Source organism: Copidosoma floridanum, unplaced genomic scaffold (assembly GCF_036245765.1).
Source record: "Copidosoma floridanum isolate Cflo_tuat_1 unplaced genomic scaffold, Cflo_Japanese_pri ptg000030l, whole genome shotgun sequence".
NCBI lineage: Eukaryota > Metazoa > Arthropoda > Insecta > Hymenoptera > Encyrtidae > Copidosoma > Copidosoma floridanum.
In genome coordinates, this window is record NW_028321907.1 from 13,430,214 (window position 1) to 13,452,140 (window position 21,927).

At 43.9% G+C, this 21,927-nt stretch overlaps 1 protein-coding gene and 1 long non-coding RNA gene across 5 annotated transcripts; one reads left to right on the forward strand and one right to left on the reverse strand.

The window, feature by feature from the left end:
• Window positions 1-2,599: 2,599 nt before the first annotated feature.
• Window positions 2,600-6,275, reverse strand: LOC149373487 (uncharacterized). Its single transcript, XM_089596492.1, has 5 exons — window positions 6,245-6,275; window positions 5,205-5,318; window positions 4,030-5,019; window positions 2,749-3,946; window positions 2,600-2,669 (listed from the first exon to the last, which is right to left on the reverse strand). Exons 1-5 carry the CDS (start codon window positions 6,273-6,275, stop codon window positions 2,600-2,602), a joined length of 2,403 nt encoding a protein of 800 aa, XP_089452618.1.
• A 7,331-nt stretch (window positions 6,276-13,606) lies between these two features.
• Window positions 13,607-21,702, forward strand: LOC149373488 (uncharacterized). Of its 4 annotated transcripts, XR_016293347.1 has the most exons (5): window positions 13,607-13,681; window positions 13,758-13,906; window positions 19,175-19,339; window positions 20,118-20,241; window positions 20,325-21,702. It is a non-coding gene; the product is annotated as an uncharacterized LOC149373488 (long non-coding RNA). The 4 variants fall into 4 exon arrangements; XR_016293349.1 differs by lacking the exons at window positions 13,607-13,681; window positions 13,758-13,906 and adding an exon at window positions 16,870-17,392; XR_016293346.1 differs by lacking the exons at window positions 13,607-13,681; window positions 13,758-13,906 and adding an exon at window positions 17,750-18,016.
• Window positions 21,703-21,927: the final 225 nt, after the last annotated feature.

Genomic DNA, 21,927 nt, shown 5'->3' on the forward strand with positions numbered 1-21,927 from the left:
TAGGAGGGTAGCACGGGGTGCAAGAAGCTCGACCACACTTGGTTTTGTTAAACGTAAGGGTTTTATTCATTAAGTACAGAAGTGCGTGTGTTACTCGCGCAAGCCAAAACCAGTCTGGCCAAAACCGGACTGACTTGCTGGTCGAGGACGAGGAGTTGCCAGCTTAACTAGCGGCATATCCCGAGCCTCGATTAGCCGTTCGGTGGCGCCATCTGATGAGTACTGAAGATGTCGTGCGGAACGAGAGACTGCTTGCGCTTGCTCGACTGTAAAGTGTGAAGTCGGAGCCGCCACATATATATTTGGGGAATGTCACGAGGCGAGCCTTTCCCCGGTGCTCAAGGATGGCGGAGGTAGAGGCTGGGGCGCACAAGGAAAAGTCGTGCCGTGTGAAAGTACACTTTATTACGTACAAAGATTAAGACAACAAAAAGGTAAATTGTTAGTTGGTCGATCGCAGCGGATGGGCGCGTGCCGCAGTCGACGCTGGTCGGGTCGAGAGTGGGCCTGCGCACCACAGTGCGTCTCTTCTATGCTCACGCAACTGCGTACAGCGCTCGCGGAACAAGCTGCTGCTTTCGGCGCGAAGCCGAATTTTTGTTTTGGCCAGCGGGTGCCGCCACAGGGACTCCCCCTCCAGTGCTGTTCGCTGGAAGCGGGCAGAACGATACCGTCTTCTTGCGTTTCGGAGGTTCTGGAGCAGTCTGGCCTGAAGATGATGTGGCAGCTGGAGTCGGTGGCACGACCGGTGGGGTCGCCGTGGATCGCTGGGCCCGTTGCTTGGAGCCGTTGTTCTCCGCTGGTGTAGGTTGAGTCGTTGGTCCTACGCGCGGATGGTCGACGTCTTTGGTGGTTGGCAGGTCTGCCGCCTCCAGGTAGGCCGGCTTCAAGGTGTCTGTGGAGACTGTCCGCGGCTGGCCGTTGACCTCGATCGTAAAGTTGCGATCGTCGACCCGCCGGATAACTTTGTGCGGCCCTGAATATGGAGCATCTAGTGGCCGTCGTATGGAGTCGATGCGTCGAAAGACATGTGAGCACCTCTGCAGCTCAGCAAAGACAAACGGCTTGTGCGGGGCTAGATGTCTTGAAGCCTGGACGGGCTTGATGGCCTGGGTGAGGCGACGAAAACCTTGGATAAAGGACAGTGGATTGGCAACTGGGAGATCCTGCGTTGCGAAGAAATCGCCGGGTATCCTCAGCGTGGCGCCGTAGAGCATCTCTGCTGGCGATGCCTGGAGATCCTCTTTGAAGGAAGTGCGAAGTCCTAGGAGGACTGAAGGCAAGGCCTCGGGCCAGGGTACGTCTGGGGAGCACATTAGCCCTGCTTTGAGGGTTCGGTGGAAACGCTCGACCATTCCGTTCGATTGAGGGTGGTACGGCGTCGTACGGATGCGGCTTGAGCCGATCATCTTGGCCAGCTCTGTGAAGAGGGCCGACTCGAACTGTGCTCCTTGGTCCGACGTGATGGTGAGTGGGGTCCCGAAACAGGCGATCCAGTTGTCGTAGAGCGCCCTGGCGACGGTCGAGGCTTGCTGGTCTGGGATCGGGACAGCCACTGGCCACCTGCTGAACCTATCTATGATGGTCAGGCAGTACTGGAGACCGTTCGTAAGCGGGAGCTTGATCAGATCGACGTGAATGTGGTCAAAGCGTCCGTCGGGCATGTCGAAGGTTCCCAGGGCCGAGCGGTTGTGACGGTGGACTTTGGCACGTTGGCAGGGCTCGCATTGCTGAGCCCAATGCGTTACGTCCTTACGCATCTTGGGCCACATGAATCTCTCAGAGACGAGTCGGGCCGTACCCCTGATGCTGGGATGCGAGAGGTTGTGTAGGACCTCGAAGGCTGTCTTGCGGAGTGGTTTCGGAAGATATGGCCTGACTTTGCCCGAGGAGAGGTCGCAGAAAATCCGGCGGTTGTCGATGGACAGCGACTGCAGATCGGTGCGGGGATCGTTCAACAGATGTTGGAGCTCGTCGTCGTCCCTCTGGGCGTTAGCTATGACCTCTGGCTCCAGGATGGACGGCATAGCTACTGCGTTTATACGCGATAGAGCGTCGGCTACCACGTTATCCTCGCCCTTGACGTAGGATAGGGTCACCTGGTGCTGCAGGATGTAGTCGAGCTGTCGAGCCTGTCTTGCCGAGGCTTTGTCCGAGCGTTGACGGCCTGCAAAGACCAGTGGTTTGTGGTCCGTAAAGACGGTGAAAGGTCGTCCTTCGAGCACTCGCTCGAAGACCTTGATGGCCGCATATATGGCGAGGAGCTCCTTGTCGTAGGCGGAGTATTTCCTCTCAGCTTCAGAGAGCTTCCTGGAGAAGAAACCCAGTGGTCTCCAGGTACCATGTGGGTACTCCTGCTCCAGGGCTGCGCCAATCGCCGTGTCGGAGGCGTCGGTCCTCAGAGCGATCGGGGCGTCCTGTCTAAGGAACGTGGTCGTGGCTGCTTTTGTGAGGGCGTCCTTGCAGTCCTCGAAGGCAGTGGCTGCTTCAGCTGGCCAGGAGAGCGGAGCCTTCTTGCGCTTGGGCGGGAGGTCCCTCAGCAGGTCGTTGAGCGGAGCCATAACGTGGGCCGCTCCTGGTATACAGCGTCTGTAAAAGTTTACCATACCCAAGAACCGTCGGAGCTCGGAGGAGTTTTCCGGCCTTGGGAAGGCTTGGATATCTTGGACCTTGTGCGCTGGAGGGCGGACCCCATCGGCTGAGACTGTGTAGCCTAGGTAGTCGATCTGTGACTGCCCCAGGATGCACTTCTGTGGATTGATGCGCAGCTTCGCCTTGCGCAGGACGTCGAAGAGCTGCCGTAGGTGTTGGAGATGCTGCTCGTGGTTCTCAGAGGCCACAAAAATGTCATCCAGATAGCACCTAGCGAAGGGAAGATCACGCAGAACGTGGTCCATCGTGCGCTGGAGCGATTGAGCGGCGTTGCGTTGACCCATGGAGGACCTCGTAAACTCGTAGAGTCCGAATGGAGTCGTGATGGCCGTCTTTGGAATGTCCTCCTTGCTGATCGGGATTTGGTAGAACGCCTTTCTCAGGTCTATGACTGAAAAGACGTTACCCGTTGCCTCTTGTAGCAAGTCGTCGATGATGGGCAGGGGGTAGTGGTCCGGAGTTGTGCAGGCGTTCAGGCGTCGGTAGTCTCCGGTGACTCTCCAGCCCCCGCTGGCCTTTTCGACGAGGTGTATCGGGCTCGCCCACTGGCTGGACGACGGACGGACAATGCCCTGTTCGAGGAGGCGTCCGATTTCCTCCTTGGCCGCCTGCAGACGTGGCCCCAGTAGTCGACGTGGTCGTTCGGAGATTGGCGGACCTGCAGTATGTATCATGTGTGATACAGGTAGGTCGGGGAGGGCTGCTGCGGTGGCCTCAGGGGAGCAGATGTCTGCGAACTCGGCGAAGAGGTCTGCGTAGCGTTTACCAAGATCTCCGGGAGGTGTTTGCACTGGAGCGGTAACCACTGATACGCTGTGGACAGCTGCCGGTACCAGCGAACCGTGCGTGAAGAGGTTCGTGGTAGGGTCGACGAGCCGCTTCCGCTTGACGTCTACCAGGTAGCCGTGATGAGCGAGGAAGTCGGCACCGATGATGGCAACTTGTGTGTCGGCCACGATGAAGTCCCACCTCGATGGGCGTCGAATGCCAAGGTTGAGCGCCAGGGTTAGGTTGCCATAGGTGGCAATCGGCGACGCGTTGGCAGCTGTCAGCGTCAGCGGTTGGCGATGCAACTCTCGGTCCTTAACGAGGTGCCTGGGCAGTATTGATATGACGGAACCGGAGTCAACCAGGAAGCGTGTCCGGGACTCTCGGTCGTAGACGTGGAGGCGGTTTTCTGTGGGCCCGTTGTCGCCCACCTCCGCCGCCTGAGCCGGAGGGGGGGTTATCGGTTTCCCGACGTCGAGGAGTAGGAGCAGGGCGGGCGACAACCTCGAGCGTCTCCGCCGAATTTCTGGTGAATCCAACACCAATCCGGATGGTCGGACGGTGTCTGTGACCGGCCGCGTGCCCCTCTGCCTCGAGACCTGGAACGGCCTCTGTTGTGCTGCTGCTGCTGCTGTTGATTGACGACCAGCTGGGTCAGCAGCTTTCTCATCTCGGCCAACTCCTGGGCGAGGCTGCCTCCTACGGCTGCAACTGCGCCTTGGGAAGTGTCAGCTGGGTTCGCCGAAGGGGCTGGCGCCGTGGGGTTGCCGACGGAGTGGACGCCCGGGAGGGTCTCCAGCAAGTCGTCGGCCATGGCGCTGAGCTCGTCGAGAGAGGCTGCCTTCATGATGCGTAGCATGCAGGTGATCTGTGGGGGAAGAAGATCAAACCACCTAATCTTCATGATTTCCTCAGGGACCTTATTTCCAGCGAGGCTCTTCATCTGGCGCAGGAGCTGGGATGGCTTCAAGTCGGCCAGCTGGAGCCCACCAAACAGCTTGCGTAGCTGGGCGTCAGAGGAATCAGCAAACCGCGACAGGATGGCTGATTTCAGGTGCTTGTATTGGTCCGTCGTTGGCGGGTCGGTCAGCACGTCACTCAGCTCGGAGACAGCTGGACCCTCCAAGGCCGTGACGACGGCCAGGTATTTGGCCCGGTCGGTGGTGACGTCATGCGTCTCGAACGCGGCTTCCACCTGTACGAACCACGCGGCTGGTGATTTTGCCCAAAACCGGGGCAACTGTAGCCTTGGCGTCGTCATGACGTTGCTGTTCAATGATACGGCGGGCCGCGGGATCTCCTGCGTGGGCACTGCGGGACTCGGCTGCTGCTCTGACGTCGTTACAGCCAGCTGCTGAGCCGTGGCCGTCGATGTAGTCGCGTCCTGCTGTGGGGTCGTCGGCAGGGTCGCGGCGTCCTGAGATGTTTGCAGTAGCTCCTGTACGGCTAGCAGGTCTCGGCGTAGTTGCCTTTCCTCTCTCTGCTGCTGGCGACGCTCGTATCGCCGCTCGCGCTCGGTGGTCTCTTCGTCGGAGTCGTCCAGGTTGGCGTGGGCCGAGACACCCACACCGGCCACGTGCGTGTTGGTTAGGTCTGGTGCTTCGCACGCCCCCGCCACAGGCACCACATTCGTGTACGCGAGATAGAGAGAGACAGCACGATAACCGTGCTTGAGGTTATGTCACTCGCCACGTGGCTCTCGTGCACTCACAGGGAACCGTGGTCCCAGGGGCCGAGGTCCGAGCACCTTGTCAAGCAAAAATGTCTGAGTGCGCGCGCGTCACCTCTCGCGGCCGAGGCTCTCGAGTTAGGATCGCCGGCCTGCACCACGGGCGGCAGCGGGCTCGGGTGCGAACTCGGCGGCCGGATCTTGCACGCGAACTTCTCACTCTTTCTCGCTGTTAGTAAATAGCACCATCACGCTTCTCACTTGTCACCGCACTTCTTACCTCGTTGCAAAAAAAAAGAAAAACCAATCCTGGCAGGATCGCCACTTTGGGGAATGTCACGAGGCGAGCCTTTCCCCGGTGCTCAAGGATGGCGGAGGTAGAGGCTGGGGCGCACAAGGAAAAGTCGTGCCGTGTGAAAGTACACTTTATTACGTACAAAGATTAAGACAACAAAAAGGTAAATTGTTAGTTGGTCGATCGCAGCGGATGGGCGCGTGCCGCAGTCGACGCTGGTCGGGTCGAGAGTGGGCCTGCGCACCACAGTGCGTCTCTTCTATGCTCACGCAACTGCGTACAGCGCTCGCGGAACAAGCTGCTGCTTTCGGCGCGAAGCCGAATTTTTGTTTTGGCCAGCGGGTGCCGCCACATATATGTAGATCGAGTGCGCGTTTTCTAATCTTCTATGTTTCCGTAAACCAAGTGAAGAACAAGCGGCGATGATCAGTGTGTGGATTGCGATTGTGGTAAGTAAATTTGCCTTTACTTTTCGTAAGTAGATATGCTTCAAAATTATACTTCCCTCACCTCGTTTCTCAAGATCACAATGTAGTACCCCTGTTTCCCACTAGATGTCACAACTTTAGAGCCTATATGGCGATCAAGTGATGCTATGATAAGAGAGAAAAGATTATTTGATGTTTCGTCCCGGGAGCACGCCAGGACTCATCAGTAAGGCTGATGACATGCTCCCTGCCTTAGACACCTATATCGGTGGAGATACCCTAGCTCAATCTTAAACGCCCTTATATATTAACCAACATGAAAATCCGGGCACTTGCGAGTAGGTTAACTTCAATGGTTGGACCCCTAGCGGATGGTTGGAGAAAGACGGAGAGCAGTAGTGACCATGTGGTAGTGAGGGTCCCCACACACACTTCCCTTCCAGTTACGACGCCGGTTGCGCATGTTCAAATTTTTTTTTTACGGGGTCACCAATATGGCGATCAAGTGATGCCATGATAAGAGAGAAAAGATTATTTGATGTTTCGTCCCGGGAGCACGCCAGGACTCATCAGTAAGGCTGATGACGTGCTCCCTGCCTTAGACACCTATATCGGTGGGGGTACCCTAGCTCAATCTTAAACGCCCTTATATATTAACCAACATGAAAATCCGGGCACTTGCGAGTAGGTTAACTTCAATGGTTGGACCCCTAGCGGATGGTTGGAGAAAGACGGAGAGCAGTAGTGACCATGTGGTAGTGAGGGTCCCCACACCTAAATAACAGAAAAGAAAAGTGGGAGAGGTCTTCCTCTCCCTTCTCGTAATGCGTGTCGCGGATCTCATTCCTTTTCGTTGTGCGCTGGGTGTCACATGTTTTGTTAAGTGTCGCAATATGAGTAAAAGAAAGATGGAGGAGCTTGACGAGAAGGCGGCACGGAAGCAAAGGAAGTTGACGCTAGAGAGAGAGGAATTTTTGTCCGGACGGCCATATAGTGTAGTCGAGGACGACGACCCTGGAGAAGGTTTTTCGTTGGAAGGTAGCTCCCTTGAGAAAGACTACAAGTCTGGAGATTCTTCAGGAGACGAGGCCTCAACGGAGAAATCGGAAGAGAATAAAGGTGAGTTAATTTGGTTATTAGTTTGGGACAAACAGTTGTTAGTCTCGCGTGTATTCAGAGACACAAAAAAAAAAAAAAAAAAAATACACAGCGAGACACTTGATTTGTGTCACCATTATAGATTCTGAGAATTGACCTATATGCCTGTACAAACAGGTTGCGTCAGCCAGCTCGCATGAGCGCATTCAAGGTCGGACGCGCGCATGCCGTTTATATGACCTCTTTGTTTTTCTCTCAGACATAAAATGCGAATTCTGTTAATTTAGAAAATGACGGAAAGGACAACCTCTCGGACAAATCTTGCTCGAAAGACGAGATTAGCGAGGAAGTTTTGGAAATTTTGGGAGTAGATCCACGGGCATCCAAGGCGATCCCGGTAAAATTAGTCCCTTCATTGTTATCTCGCTGGTTATATTGGATGGAAAAAGGCTGTGAGAAACAAACGAGTGATGAATTGGTCGAAAAATATGGCTACCCAGAGGGTATGCAAGCACCCCTGCTTAACCCTGAATTAGCCTCAAAATTGCAGAGCAACGCTAAGAACAGAGACGCAATGATGTTACAAAGGCAAACAATCAGCCTTAGCCGCCTTGCAGGCTATTGGCGCCGTCACGTCAGACCTGATAAGAGAGAACGAGAGCATTGATAAAGTTAGTGTTTCCTTTTCTTCTTCTACTTATTATTTTTTCTCTCCATTCCTTTCTTATCCTATGGTGTTCGTCTCTTTTTTATTTTAAAAAATTTTTTTATTTTTCTTTCCTAAAGAAGAATGCACACTTAAAGATAAAATTGTTTATATTATAGCTCGACTGCATCCAAAAGCTCTCTGATGCCGGCAAGCTCCTGGCAGACATGGTTTTCAGCCAGAATAAGTCTCGAAGGGCCTTTATATTATCTGGCCTTGACAGGGATACACGAGCAGTGCTCGATGACACTAAATCAGACAAATGGCTATTTGGCGAAAAATTGGGCGAGAAGGTTATAAAGAAGCACAAAACTTGGATAGAATTACCAAGTCTTTTTTCAGTGCCTCGAAATCTGCTCGGCAGCCACTGTCGCAACGGCAGGCGTTAAACTCAACCGGCCAACGAGGAAGAGCGTTCCCCCCCCCCCCCTACGTTGGGCCGTCAACAGAATCCTTACCAACAGGGGGACAGATCCCGGTTGACGTTCCGAGGTCAACCACGGAACCAGCCGTTCAACCGGAGAGCACGTTTTCAATCAAGAGGCAGTGGGGACGGCAATCCGTTCCGCAAGTTCTAAACGTAGGTACTATGGCTGGCAGATTAGCAAAATTTTATGATAATTGGAGGACAATCACGGCTGACAGTTTCGTATTATCCTGTGTCTTGGGCCTTAAGTTGGAAGTTGAAGATTTCGATCAACAGATTAAATTCCCTATCCCCTCTTTTTCTCCCAGGGAAAAAATCAACGTGCAGGACGCTATTAATTCTCTAATTGAAAGAGGTGTGGTTGGATCATGTCAGCGAGTAGAAGGGCAGTTCGTGTCTAGTTATTTTTTGGTACCCAAACCAAATGGTTGTTTTCGTTTCGTCTAAAATTTGAAAGGGTTAAATAGGTTTATTAGCGCGAATCATTTTAAGTTGGAAGACACAAGGACGGCGTCGCGCCTCGTTTCTAGGAATTCATATTTATGCAAGGTAGATTTAGAAGACGCCTTCTTCTCAGTTTCTATCCACAGGTCTAATAGAAAATATTTGAGATTTTTCTGGAATAATCAATTTTTTGAATTCACGTGTTTACCTTTTGGCCTCAATATAGCCCCGTTCATATTTACAAAATTACTCAAGCCAGTCATTGGCTATTTACGCGAAAAGGGTTTTCTGTCTGTAATATATTTGGACGATATCTTAATTGTGGCTAACAGCGCGCAGAGTTGCCAGAGCAACGTTTTCACAACGATAAGACTATTACAATTCTTAGGGTTCGTCATCGTTTGGACTAAAAGTTCACTCTATCCTTCGGTGAGGTGTACATTTTTAGGATTTATTATTGACTCGAAGAGGTATGTGTTAGAACTTCCAGCGGAGAAAAAGGATAAACTGTCGAAACTGGTGGAAAAAATGTTGGTTGCGAAATCATGCAGCATTAAGGAGTTTGCAGCCTTGATTGGCAGTTTAGTGGCAGCAGCCCCAGCTGTGGATTATGGTTTTGCCCATTTAAAGTCATTCGAAAGAGAAAAAATTTTAGCCTTGCATAGGAATAATCAAGATTTTTCAAAACGAATACAAATCTCTGAGTCGGTTAGAGTGGATCTTCGCTGGTGGAGAGATCGTCTCCCGGACTCCTTCAATAGATTCAAATCATTTGATTTTGAGATGACCATTTACTCGGATGCATCCGACTCAGGTTGGGGAACTACGAATGGCTCCTCAAATATTCATGGCAGGTGGAGTACGGATGAAATCCATTTTCATATTAATTACAAAGAATTGTTGGCAGTCGGTCTAGCTTTAAAGCACTTGGCGGCAAGTTTGAGAAACTGCCAAATTCTCCTTAGAATAGATAACACGACAGCTATAGCTTACGTAAATAGGATGGGAGGTGTCAGGTTTCATAAGTACAATGGTCTGGCAAAAGAAATCTGGTCTTGGGCCGAACAAAGAGGCGTTTTTCTTTTTGCTGCCTTCATTTCCTCATCGGAGAACTCAGAGGCTGATAAGTTGTCAAGGATGGTGAATGTGGACACAAAGTGGAAGCTGGATGAATCGGTTTATGAGTACGTTACAGGTTCGCTAGGCTCCCCAGAGGTTGACCTTTTTGCAAGTGCCTTAAACAAAAAGTGTGAAGTCTTCTTTTCTCATTGGCCTGAACCGGATGCAACTCTAATTGATGCCTTCACAACCAACTGGACTTCCCTTAACTTCTACGCTTTCCCCCCTTTCTCCATGATTCTCAAAACTTTATCAAAAATCAAACTCGAAAAAGCCGAGGGTATCGTGATTGTACCCTACTGGCCTAATCAGCCTTGGTTTCCTCTCTTTACAAAATTACTTAAGGATGAGAAGTTAATTTTGGGCCCGGCCCCTAATCTTTTGTTGTCTCCTTTCAGGAACAAGCCTCATCCGCAAGCAAAACATCTGCGTTTGATTGCAGGCCGTTTATCAGGGAAGCCTTCCTGAGAAAAGGCGCTCCAAAAGAATCAGTGGAAGTTCTGTTAGCATCATTAGCGGACTCAACGATAAAACAATACAGCTCGGCACTTAAAGCATGGTCACAGTTCTGTTTAGAATATAAGTGGGATATAGTTAACGTGAGAAACTCTAGTTTGTTAAGTTTCTTATCTAATCAATTTCATAAAGGAGCATCATATAGCATATTGAATACCATGAGATCAGCCATCTCGCTGGTTTCCCGTACTGACTTGGGCAAAGATCCTCTGGTGAATAGGTTCTTTAGAGGCGTTTTTGCATTACGCCCAGCAAAACCAAAGTACTCCCACACGTGGGACGTATCAATCGTGTTGGATTATTTGAGACCACTAATCCCTTTAGACTCAGTTACATTTAAGTTCGCTACTCTTCTAGCTTTAAGTACGGCTCACGGGGCACAAACTTTATCAAAAATAAAGATTTCAATGATCTCTAAAACGATAGACGGTTACGAGATAAGGATTGATGAGAGAGTGAAGTCATCGGGCCCAGGTCGTTTTCAGCCCATCCTAGTCTTGCCAAAATTCTTGGAAGAACCTAGTCTTTGCATAGCTTCGTTACTAGAACATTATTTAAAGGTGACTAAAGATTTAAGACGCGAGACGGATTTCTTATTTATTTCGACAAGAAAGCCCCATGGCCCTGTCTCTTCGCAAACTATAAGTAGATGGATTAAAAATATACTAAATAAAAGCGGTATTGATACATCGATATTCTCGGGACATTCTACAAGACACGCCGCATCGTCAGCAGCATTGAAAGCAGGTGTCAATCTAGACGTGATCAGACGAACGGCAGGTTGGTCTAATACCTCTCAAGTATTTGCTAAATTTTACAACAGACCGATTATACCGAAAAATAGTGATTTTGCGCTAGGAGTGACAAAAAATTATAAGAAATGACTTTATATTTATACCAACTATATTTACCGTATTTAATGTAAAAAAATGTTTGTATTTTTCGTACAATAAAGAATTGCATTAACGTTAAAATTGCTCGCTCTAAACATCTACATTGTGATCTTGAGAACGAGGTGAGGGAAGTATAATTATAGATCAAACGAACTTACCTGTAAGTGAAGTTTGATCGTAATTATACGATGAACCTCGTTCGAAGAGATCACAGTCCCCCCCAAAAAAAAAAAAAATAAATAATAATAATAATAACAATTCAATTCATTGTTTATTTACCCAACCCTTTGTCAGGCAATTTTAACTGGTTGTAAACACTCTAAAGTAATGAGATCCGCGACACGCATTACGAGAAGGGAGAGGAAGACCTCTCCCACTTTTCTTTTCTGTTATTTAGGCTCTAAAGTTGTGACATCTAGTGGGCAACAGGGGTACTACATTGTGATCTTGAGAACGAGGTTCATCGTATAATTACGATCGAACTTCACTTACAGGTAAGTTCGTTTGATCTATAATTATCACATATTCCCGATTAGAAATGAATCCACGCGGCATGTACGGCCCACTCACGGTGCCGGAGGCCCCGTGTACGGTCCAACTAGCGGGCCATGTACGGCCTGTTTACCGCGTGTGATCAGGTACGTGTACGGACAGTACACGGCTGCCGTATGTTATGGCTCCCATGGACTGCCCGTGTACTACCCGTGAAGCTGTGTACTGAAAATGACTAGCAGACAGAGTAAATTGCATGCATTATTGTTTTTTCTTTTAATTATTTAAAGTAATCTTCCAAAGTAAGCTATCTTTGAATTGTCACTAGCATCACTGAGATCAAATTTTTCAACTTAATATTTTTTAATCAGATTTTCTTTGAATAATATTTTGTGTGATAATGGTAAAGTATTGTCAATTAATTAAAATTTTTTTAATAAATAATCAATATGACCGTTTGGAGGCTTACAATTTTTCGCATAATCTTTTAAAATTTGTGCAATCGATTGCTTGCATTCCAAATTAATTTTAATGCCACTTTCAACATCAGATTCACTTTCACTGCTACATGTCTCAAACCTATATTTATGATCATAATCTTTTTCACTAGAACTTTCATTATCACCATCTATTTCTTGTATGCATTCACTTTGTTCATTTTCAATAATTTGTTTATCTTCTAAATTACTTTTAATATTATCCTCCATCACATGAATTTTATTAGTTAAAACCGTTTCACTATTTTCATTATAATTACCTGTTTCTTTATTTCTTTTTCTAACACATCTCATGTGTAATAAATGTCTATTCATACGTTTATTTATTCTATCATCCATTGTAGATTTTCTAAAAATGCACTTTTTTTAATGACTAATTTTACCTATAGTATTGTTATGAAGACACTTCATATCAAAAAACGTTTTAAAATGGATAAAAAAGCGTTTGTTAGTTTTAATTCAAAGTTATCATATTGATACAAATACTCACGTACATATGATAACGGAAAGATATTAAAATTGAATTCTATTATTCAAATAACACTTTTTGTTCTGGTATCTTGTAGATTGGTCGTGCCTTATTTGCAAGACATAGTGTTTAGCATAAATTTAACCGCTTATTTTTGTTCACCTTCATGGCTATATATACTGTACGGACCACTTACTGTCCGTACACGCACCTGATCACACGCGTTACACGGGCCAGGAGTATTATGTCCGGCGTACCGTCTACGGCCCGTATGGTAGTCTCCGGCGGGCCGTAGACTTTTTCTAATCGGGTTACTGAAGGCGAAGTTTTACTGAAAGGGTACAGTTAGTAAGGAAACTGCTTCTCTGACGAATAAGTTTTATTATTTATCTTCAGGGCCAGTTAAGTTATTACTTTTGTTTTTTAAACTTTAAGGACACTAATAAGTGACTAAATCTCAATCAATTAGATTCATTTAAATACACTTGGATGTATCATGCACCAAGTGTAATTTTCCAGTAATAGATTCGTTCACCTTACAATCCAGGGACGGTCGGGGACGGTGTGAGCGAGTCGGAGACGAAAGTGAACAAGTGCTCTTCTCCGATCGTCCCTGATCGTCCCTGACCGTACGCGATGCGCAGTTGTACACGTTAGGTTAGATTAATGCTGTATGTAAACAATAGTTTGTAAATAAAGAAGTGCAAATACAAACAAGTTTGTTTACTTTTTGCATTAATCTAACCTAACGTGTACAACTGCGCATCGCGTACGGTCAGGGACGATCGCGGACGATCGGAGAAGAGCACTTGTTCACTTTCGTCTCCGACTCGCTCACACCGTCCCCGACCGTCCCTGGATTGTAAGGTGAACGAATCTAATGCATGCTAGATAAAGAGAATTGTTTTTGGAATTAACCCATTTCTTGTTTTTTTTTTTTTTTAAACTATTTAAAAGAATGATTTGTTGTGACCCTTAATGGATTATTTAGTTTAATACTACACTGTTTACCTAATACATCCTTTTAGCAGTTTATATATATATATACAAAATTTTATATTTTTGATTATATTGTAAGTATTTAAACATTCAGATTTCTGACTTTGTATTCCCTGTTTCTTCTAGATATCTGATTTCCAGTGCTAAAGTGTTGCAGAAGCAAGGATATCCACAGATCACTTCATTCACCAATAAATTTTAAGATGAAAGTTAGTTTCAGTGTGTTAGTTTAAGTTCATAACTCATCATTTGCATACATTAACTTGTAATTTTATATTTTTTTAGATTCATGTATCTTGGATCAAACAACTAATATGCCAAGAACTAAAGCGCAAATGAGAATGTGCATAAATCAATTAATCCACAAACTGATGTCTGCACCGAAGACCTGGTCAAGTAGCTGTCACATTCCAACATGAGTTGTGTCCAATAAGGTATGATACTCGCAACGAGTTCAACGTATTTTGTTCATGATTTTCCGTAAGTGTGTAAATTTTTTACAACCAGTTGTTGATAGTTATTTGGAAGTTTTTTATAAAAGTAGGACATTATATAGTAGTTTAAGTATCATGTGAGTATCCAAATTGTTTGTGAATATTGTAGGAAATTCTGGGCTAAACATTTAACGTTTTTTCTAGGAAATTTCGAAATCGTCTCTCTTTTGTGTTTCATTCTTCCGTAATCTCCTACAGCAAAGCTTGCAGCTAAGTAACAACTTCTCAGTTCGTGTAACCGCTCATTATTCAGGCCTTGCAGCTTGGCCTGGCCTTGTAACTTAAACTTGCGGAATAAGTGTTTCATCGGCGTATGCATTGCTTTAAAGTCAGCTTATTGACTTCGGTGTGGCAAATAACTCATGAGATTGAGTTTCAGGAAGTGATTTTACACATTTCTTGAACTTACAGGTTTGAAAATTTCGATTGATAGAAAATGACTGGAATATAAAGAGTTTAAAGTACCACGAATAATTCAGAACTACCATTCAGCAAACCCAAGCCTTGGTATTTATCTATGTTTTTTTCACATCAAAGGCACGCTAAGAAATTATCAAAGAGGAGCTTGCCATGAAGCGATACTGCGTTACTGTTATGCTAAGATAGTAAAGATATTTTGGTAGCACTGATCACAGCCTTAATTAGAAATTACCAGGCTCTGTTTAGTGTGAACAGTCTATAATAAGTGCGAGATAGTTCACATTGTAATAAATGTAAGGCAGACTTTTTTAAAGTGACTTTTAATTGTAAACATTTAATAAGGTACAATATTCTCCTTCAGAGCTGTGAATTTTGTTGAACATTTTGAAAACTTAGAAAACGAAATCCGTAATCATTTAACTGTTTAATGGACCAGTCATCTTTTTATCTAACTGTTTATGAATCGTGTGTACATACGTAAATTTGAAACGACAGTTATAGTAAGCAGGAAACTTTGTAAACTTTTTTTAATAATGTATAGCCGTTAATTTTATTTATGTGACACTAAGATACGTCATTTTTATAACACTGATAGTAAAATGTATTGTACCTCAGCTAACATGCAATAATTGGTATTATTAGCTAATCAAACTGTGGATTTAGCTATTAACGCATTGTTGATGAGTTTTACGAGTTAATTGTGCATTAGTGGTTTAATTGATACTAAACAGCGTACTGGAGGAGAAAATGTATGTTGGCTGAAATCGCACAGTATCTAGATTCTTATGTTCAGCGATTGTTAGTAATGTTTATAACTATGATTCACTTTTTTTCCTTTAAAAAACTTAAAATATATGGTTTCAAAGATATTTGTTGCGAAAATCTGTCTCACATTTTTTATCTGGTAACTGCCTAGTAATTTTTTTTTACATATTAACAAGTTTAATAATACCAAGCACAATGATCTTTTAAGATACTGGAAATTTGAAATTTTTTTTTGAAAAAACAAAAAAAAAGGTTAAACAATATGTAGAAGTGACTCTGTTACTCATTTGCTTGTATTAGTATGACTTCATAATTTTGTACAAGTATTGGCCCTGCTGTACAAATGCTGAGATAAAATGTATATCTCTCATCTTATTTTCACTATAAGTGTTACTTATTCTAGTTGCATTAATGATTTGGTAAGATAAAGAAAATTGTTAGTTAATTAAATAATTAGCTTGGCCCATCAAAGTTTGAGTGTGACAAGAAAAATTTTAAATCAGACTACTAAGTGCCAACAATTGTACAAGATATCAAAAATTCAATATTATCCAACCAGTAATATTATCAGTAATTAAGAGATTAATTAAGGCATCACAATAGTAACATAGTACACCTTTGCAATGGCTTTCCTCATGTATTTCTGGCTCTTTTGAACTTTGATTAAATCGAACAAGTTGAGGAAAAATAAAAATAACAATAGTTACATTACTGGATTACAGACAACTTGTCATTATCCCCCTTATTTTTCTCTCTCTCTCTCCCTCTGGAGCTAAGTATTGAGCAATAAGGTTGGAAGAATAACTTGTTCAAATAAAGTAAAAGTTTCAAGGTGTTCCTTTCAAGTCTGGTATAATCGCGCGAAAAATACTATAGTAGATAAAAAGTTGAACGTGGTTTATTCCTTATGATCTATTGCATGGCTTAGTTTAAAGACATATTAATAATAATTTCTGATAGCTGTACCCTGCAAATGATCCTGAGGTCCTAAGGACTTCCTACTTGTTTGTATCTCCCAAAATTCATCAGTATAGTGCTAAAGAGAGTACATCTTAAAATTATCAACTTAAATTACTCTAAAACGCCGAAATAGCGGTCTCTCAGTACACCTAAAATTTACGAAGCTATTAAATGTGAACCGTGCTAGTGTTCGTACAAATAGTTGATATCAGTATTTGCTAGCTCATTGTGTCCAAAAAAATAAAATTACGCCTAAAACACATGAAATTACCATCTCCGTAACGTCGGAGGAATAAAAAAATTAAATTTTTTTCACGACTCCTGGACGTCATCTCCGAGAAACCCTGGACGTCCCCAGGTCCTCAGTGTGTCCGAATAGCATAGCTGCAGACCTAAGCTAAGAAATTACAGCAAAAAACTGCATAATAAACGCTTGACAACATCGTATTTACAAAGTATTTAGCTAGTGATTTTTTCCTTTCTCCAATCGAACGTCTAAAGAGTCGTGAAAAAACTGAAAATTTTAATTTTCATCCAGGCACTAGAAATCTTGACTTTTACATTATAATTATAATAAAAAGTTCCGTCTATGAATGAGAAAGACGATGCACTTTTTATTTTTCAAATCCAACAATTAGTTTTTTTACAATCATCGATAGAATGTTAGGGGTGAGTTCAAACTCAACGGACGTTCGGCTTCGAATCGAGGGGAGGGTGATGAGGGGGCTTCGCGGCGATTAGTCGGCGCTGGACTTTCGGGCGGATCGGGAGTGATAAGTGCGTTTTCGTGATTGTTGATTAAAACATGGTGCTTGTGTTAGGACGTGGTGTACAGCATCCACTGGAGGTTAGAGGACACTTGGAGGACGAAATTGGCGATGGGCAGGTCAGTGGAGGTGAGGAATAAGTACAAAGGGGATGATGAATCGACAAAGGCCAAACGGGTCGGCGGCCATTTTGGAGTCGCGTTCGACTTCGCGGGCGCATTTCGTGCCGCTGTCGAGCTGCCGCTAAATACAAGTTAGGTGAGACTACGATTTCCTCACTGAGTATAAAGGTTATGTTTGCATTTTGTTCTAATGGTCTTGTAGTTTTTGTAACGTACTTGGAAAATCGTCGTCTCGCCTTTGTCGTCGCGTTTGCGTAGCCGGCTCCAGCAGCTTTTGAGTCCAGCTTCGTGAGTAGTCATATACGTATAGCATACGTTGCAGTTTTTCTTTACTTTTGATAACTTTATGATAAGCGGCGTCCTGTGCTGAGATCTTCAAAGCTGCTTTGTGTGTGAGTATGTAGGCATTAAGGCATGTAGTGTACTTAAATACTTAGTTCAAAAATCGTAAAAGCCAACGGAATAGAATTCAAGATGCTGTATAAGCTTAAAAATCGTGAAAAAACTGAAAATTTTAATTTTAATTTTTGCACCAAAAATCTTGACTTCTACATTACAATTGTAATAAAAAGGTCCGCCTTTAAACGAGAAAGACGATGCACTTTTTATTTTTCAAATCCAACAATTAGTTTTTTTACAATCATCGATAGAATGTTAGAGGTGAGTTCAAACTCAACGGACGTTCGGCTTCGAATCGCGGGGAGGGAGATGAGGGGGCTTCGCGGCGATTAGTCGGCGCTGGACTTTCGGGCGGATCGGGAGTGATAAGTGCGTTTTCGTGATTGTTGATTAAAACATGGTGCTTGTGTTAGGACGTGGTGTACAGCATCCACTGGAGGTTAGAGGACACTTGGAGGACGAAATTGGCGATGGGCAGGTCGGTGGAGGTGAGGAATAAGTACAAAGGAGATGATGAATCGACAAAGGCTAAACGGGTCGGCGGCCATTTTGGAGTCGCGTTCGACATCGCGGGCGCATTTCGTGCCGCTGTCAAGCTGCCGCTAAGTACAAGTTAGGTGATACTACGATTTCCTCACTGAGTATAAAGGTTATGTTTGCATTTTGTTCTAATGGTCTTGTAGTTTTTGTAACGTACTTGGAAAATCGTCGTCTCGCCTTTGTTGTCGCGTTTGCGTAGCCGGCTCCAGCAGCTTTTGAGTCCAGCTTCGTGAGTAGTCATATACGAATAGCATACGTTGCAGTTTTTCTTTACTTTTGATAATTTTATGATAAGCGGCGACCTGTGCTGAGACTTTCAAAGCTACTTTGTGTGTGAGTATGTAGGCATTAAGGCATGTAGTATACTTGAGTACTTATAGCTTAGTTCAAAAATCATAAAAGCCAACGGATTAGGATTCAAGATCCTGTATTAGCTCGGTTTACAGTCCTTAAAGTGAACGGTAACGCTTCGAATTCATCCCTACAGTGAATGCGCGGGCAAGTTATATACAGGGATAAATAGGGTGCTTAAAGGGCAGCCCTAAAAGTATAGCGGCTAGTTTTTATTTCAATTGTGTTCTCTTCAACAGACTCGGCATTTTCATCGTTTATAATTATGCTTACTAATCATTTATGTAGTGTTTTTTGGGTTAGGAGATTGCGAAAAGAATACGATGCTTGGGGGATGTTTGCAGGTATAAGGATAAACGTAGTACAATCACTTAAAAGCACGAAAGAGATGGCATGTCATTAGACTTTTGTCGTTTATGTGATCGTCTTGAACAGAACGTTTAAATCCAATCATGGTTTGTTTGAATACATTATGAAGGTCTCTCTCATTATTCTTCAATGATAACCTTGAGTTTTCTCTCTTGTTGAAAACAAATATGGTTTTAGTACATGCCGATTCCAAGGTTTAGTTTTGCATTTTCATCTCTCATTTAATCTGGATTTATACATCAGTGTGGTGAGTAATTGTTGAATTTGTTGACATTGGATTCTTTGAAAAAGGAAATTTCTCCTTTGACAAAACTTTCGTTGTTGACCTTTGGTCAAGTAAAGTTTGGCATCGTGCTTCAAATATTGATGTCCCTGCGAATAATACGAAATTGATCCAAATGAGCTCAACTTGTAGTACTTTTATACCAATATATTTCAAATTTTCATGCTTTAATACACTAAAAGTTCTTAACCATGTTAATGCTTGATTCTTATATAACTTTTTACTGTTCCAGACACATGATTATGGGTGCTGAGATAGCTGCAGCCTTATGTCGATAGAAGTTCAGCTAGTGGAGTCTTTCACAAACTAACCATGTCATCAGAGCTTGCAACACCTGGGTCACATATGAATTGTAGAAGCTAAATCAGCCAGAATCACTATAAAAGCACCTAAAAAGGTTAGTGTCTTGTTAACAATTTTATGAGTGATGTGGGATGATTCTGATTTCTGTGGCGCTAAGCTATATATAGATAGTAAAAGACAGTAATATCAGGCGCCACAGAAATCGGAATCATGCCTTAGTAATCATTACTTAAGAGTCTAGTGAATGTTATCTAAATTTCATATTATAGTGAGTGATTGATATTTTTGAAGATGAATGCATTTGACTTATTTGAATACTACAATTTAATTCTTATGCTATAATATTTAGTTTTTACGAAATAAATGATTCTATTTTATACTTCTGCACTTGCTCCAATTATGCGTGAAGTTGTAACAACTTTTATTTTACATGTCCCCATTGTGTACAAATTTACTAGATTAAGCCATGCCGTGTAACATACCCTATGCCTTATTTTGGCTATTTTTATAGCACTGGCTCTAATCAACTATTACTTGCTTAGAAGTAATTTAATTGTATATAACTATACGTATTTCTTTAGATTGCTATTAGCTAATTTTTCTTTCAAGATACTCTACTGTTGTATTCTTAAATGAATGTTGATCAGTTTTTAAGTTTTTGCATAAAAAAATCACCATCTGTTATCGATAGTCTTTCTCACAATCTAGTCACACACTCCAAATTCCTCTAAGAAAAAATACAAGGTAAGTCATCTTTAAAGACTTACCTATGTAGTGTATTGCATGTAAAGTTGTTTTTTCATTTCCTGGTCATGATACTCATAAATTTTTCTTGAATATTGATATCATTTATTTATTTCATGGCCTGACAGTCTCGTGCCCAATCAAGAAAACTCTGGGACTCGGAATCCACGAAGTATATTTCAGGCGTGATGTTGAAACTGTTCAACCATTTTAAAAACTTCAATGTCGAGTGGGTATACATAGTTCTCAAATGTAATGCATAAGTTAAAATTAAGTTCAATTTCTCATTGTCTAAAAAAAAACATGCATCATACATCTCAATTTTTTAATTTTAGAAGGGTACCAATCAAAAAATATCAGCTTGCTGTCACGTACGGTTACGCATTCAAGTTTGTCAGACGCGGACATTCCACAGCTAATCAGGAAGACAGAAACAGAAGATGAAACGAAAAAAAGGAAAGAGAGTCACATGATAGCCATCAAGTGGCGTGTTAACGCAATTTAAATGGCCAGTCCGCTTCCGTGTACCGCGGGGATGTATTTATTTGCATGCAAGGCAAGAATGAGGAGCTCCTCCGCTCTGTAGCAACAGTATTATGTAGTCAGAAAGAGGACTTGTCTCGGCGCGCGAGAGTTGCTACTGTACTGCTGCAGCTTTTGCATCAGTAACAACAACTCGTGTAGGCAGGTGGAGGAGCTGGAGGAACCTGGAAACATTTGAATTACGAAGAGAGACTCGCCTGAATCAGCCCTTCCTCTCCAGTATGCAAGGGGAGATGGAAGAAAGAATGCCGACTGACGACGACGCGCGCGTGCGTGCACTCCACCCGGCACAATGGGATTCGCCGTCTCGAGGCTCTCGTAGCATCAGCAACTTGACGAATGTATAGCGAAAAAGACCACCGCCACTGTGTAGCCCACGGCTACTGTTTTAGCCGTAGACTTTAACGAGAAAGAAAAGGGAAGTGTGTGTATATAGACAGAGAAGATGTTGAGGGAGACGAAGACGAAGAGGAGGCAGGGAGTGCGCCTGACCGAAATATCGACGGCGCGATCGCGCGACTACCGTGCGCGCGGCTCCTTTTTGCTTGCCGATCTCTCCACCATTGCTGCTCCTTTTTTATGTATCAGCGCGCCTTGGGGAATTTCGATTGTACCCTCCTGCTTACCTGGGATCTCTCTTCTTGTCCCCTTTTTTTTCCATCGCGGTTTTACAGCCGTCGCGGCGCTTCTTCGTCGTCTTTCTTTCTTCCCGGTCTTCTTTTCTTTTGTGTGTTTTTGGAGAAGACTCCACTCTGCTACAGCTGCTTTATTGCGGTCAGAGAGAATCGGACACAATTCGTGTATCACGGAGACTACCTGCCGTATTTTTTCACTCTTTCTTGTTCTACCGACACTGGAATGCGCCTCGTCGAGAGTTAAACTCGGATCTCGCGCTGTTTCACATTTTTTTCAGAGTGTCTATTAAAACATGCGATTGGACAAAGAAATTTTCGTTCAGCTTGAAAAACGCGCGTTCGAAATGGTCAAAGAGAAGATGACTTGAATTTTTCACAGACTTAATAATTTAATGAATAATTAACAGTTTAATACTGTGGCTTACAACGACGCGGTCCGTTACTACACTATTACACAGATGTATTTTGATTGTTTAAAGGAATCGTCGTTAACCAGTACTTACTTTCTCGAGAAGAATGTAAGCATAGATGTATCAATTGAATATTTTTCCAGTGACCTCATAAAAATTACTGGTTCTGTTCTGTTTTTTTTATTTAATTGACTCAGTTTTTTAATTTTCAGATTGCTTTTTGTTGATAAGTAAACCGAAAACATAATTCTCTCATGTACTTGCGTAATTGTGCCTGCGGCCTGAAGATATTGAAAATACTAATTGAGAAAAAATACTACGTTTTAAAAGAATTTAATGGATTTTTATTA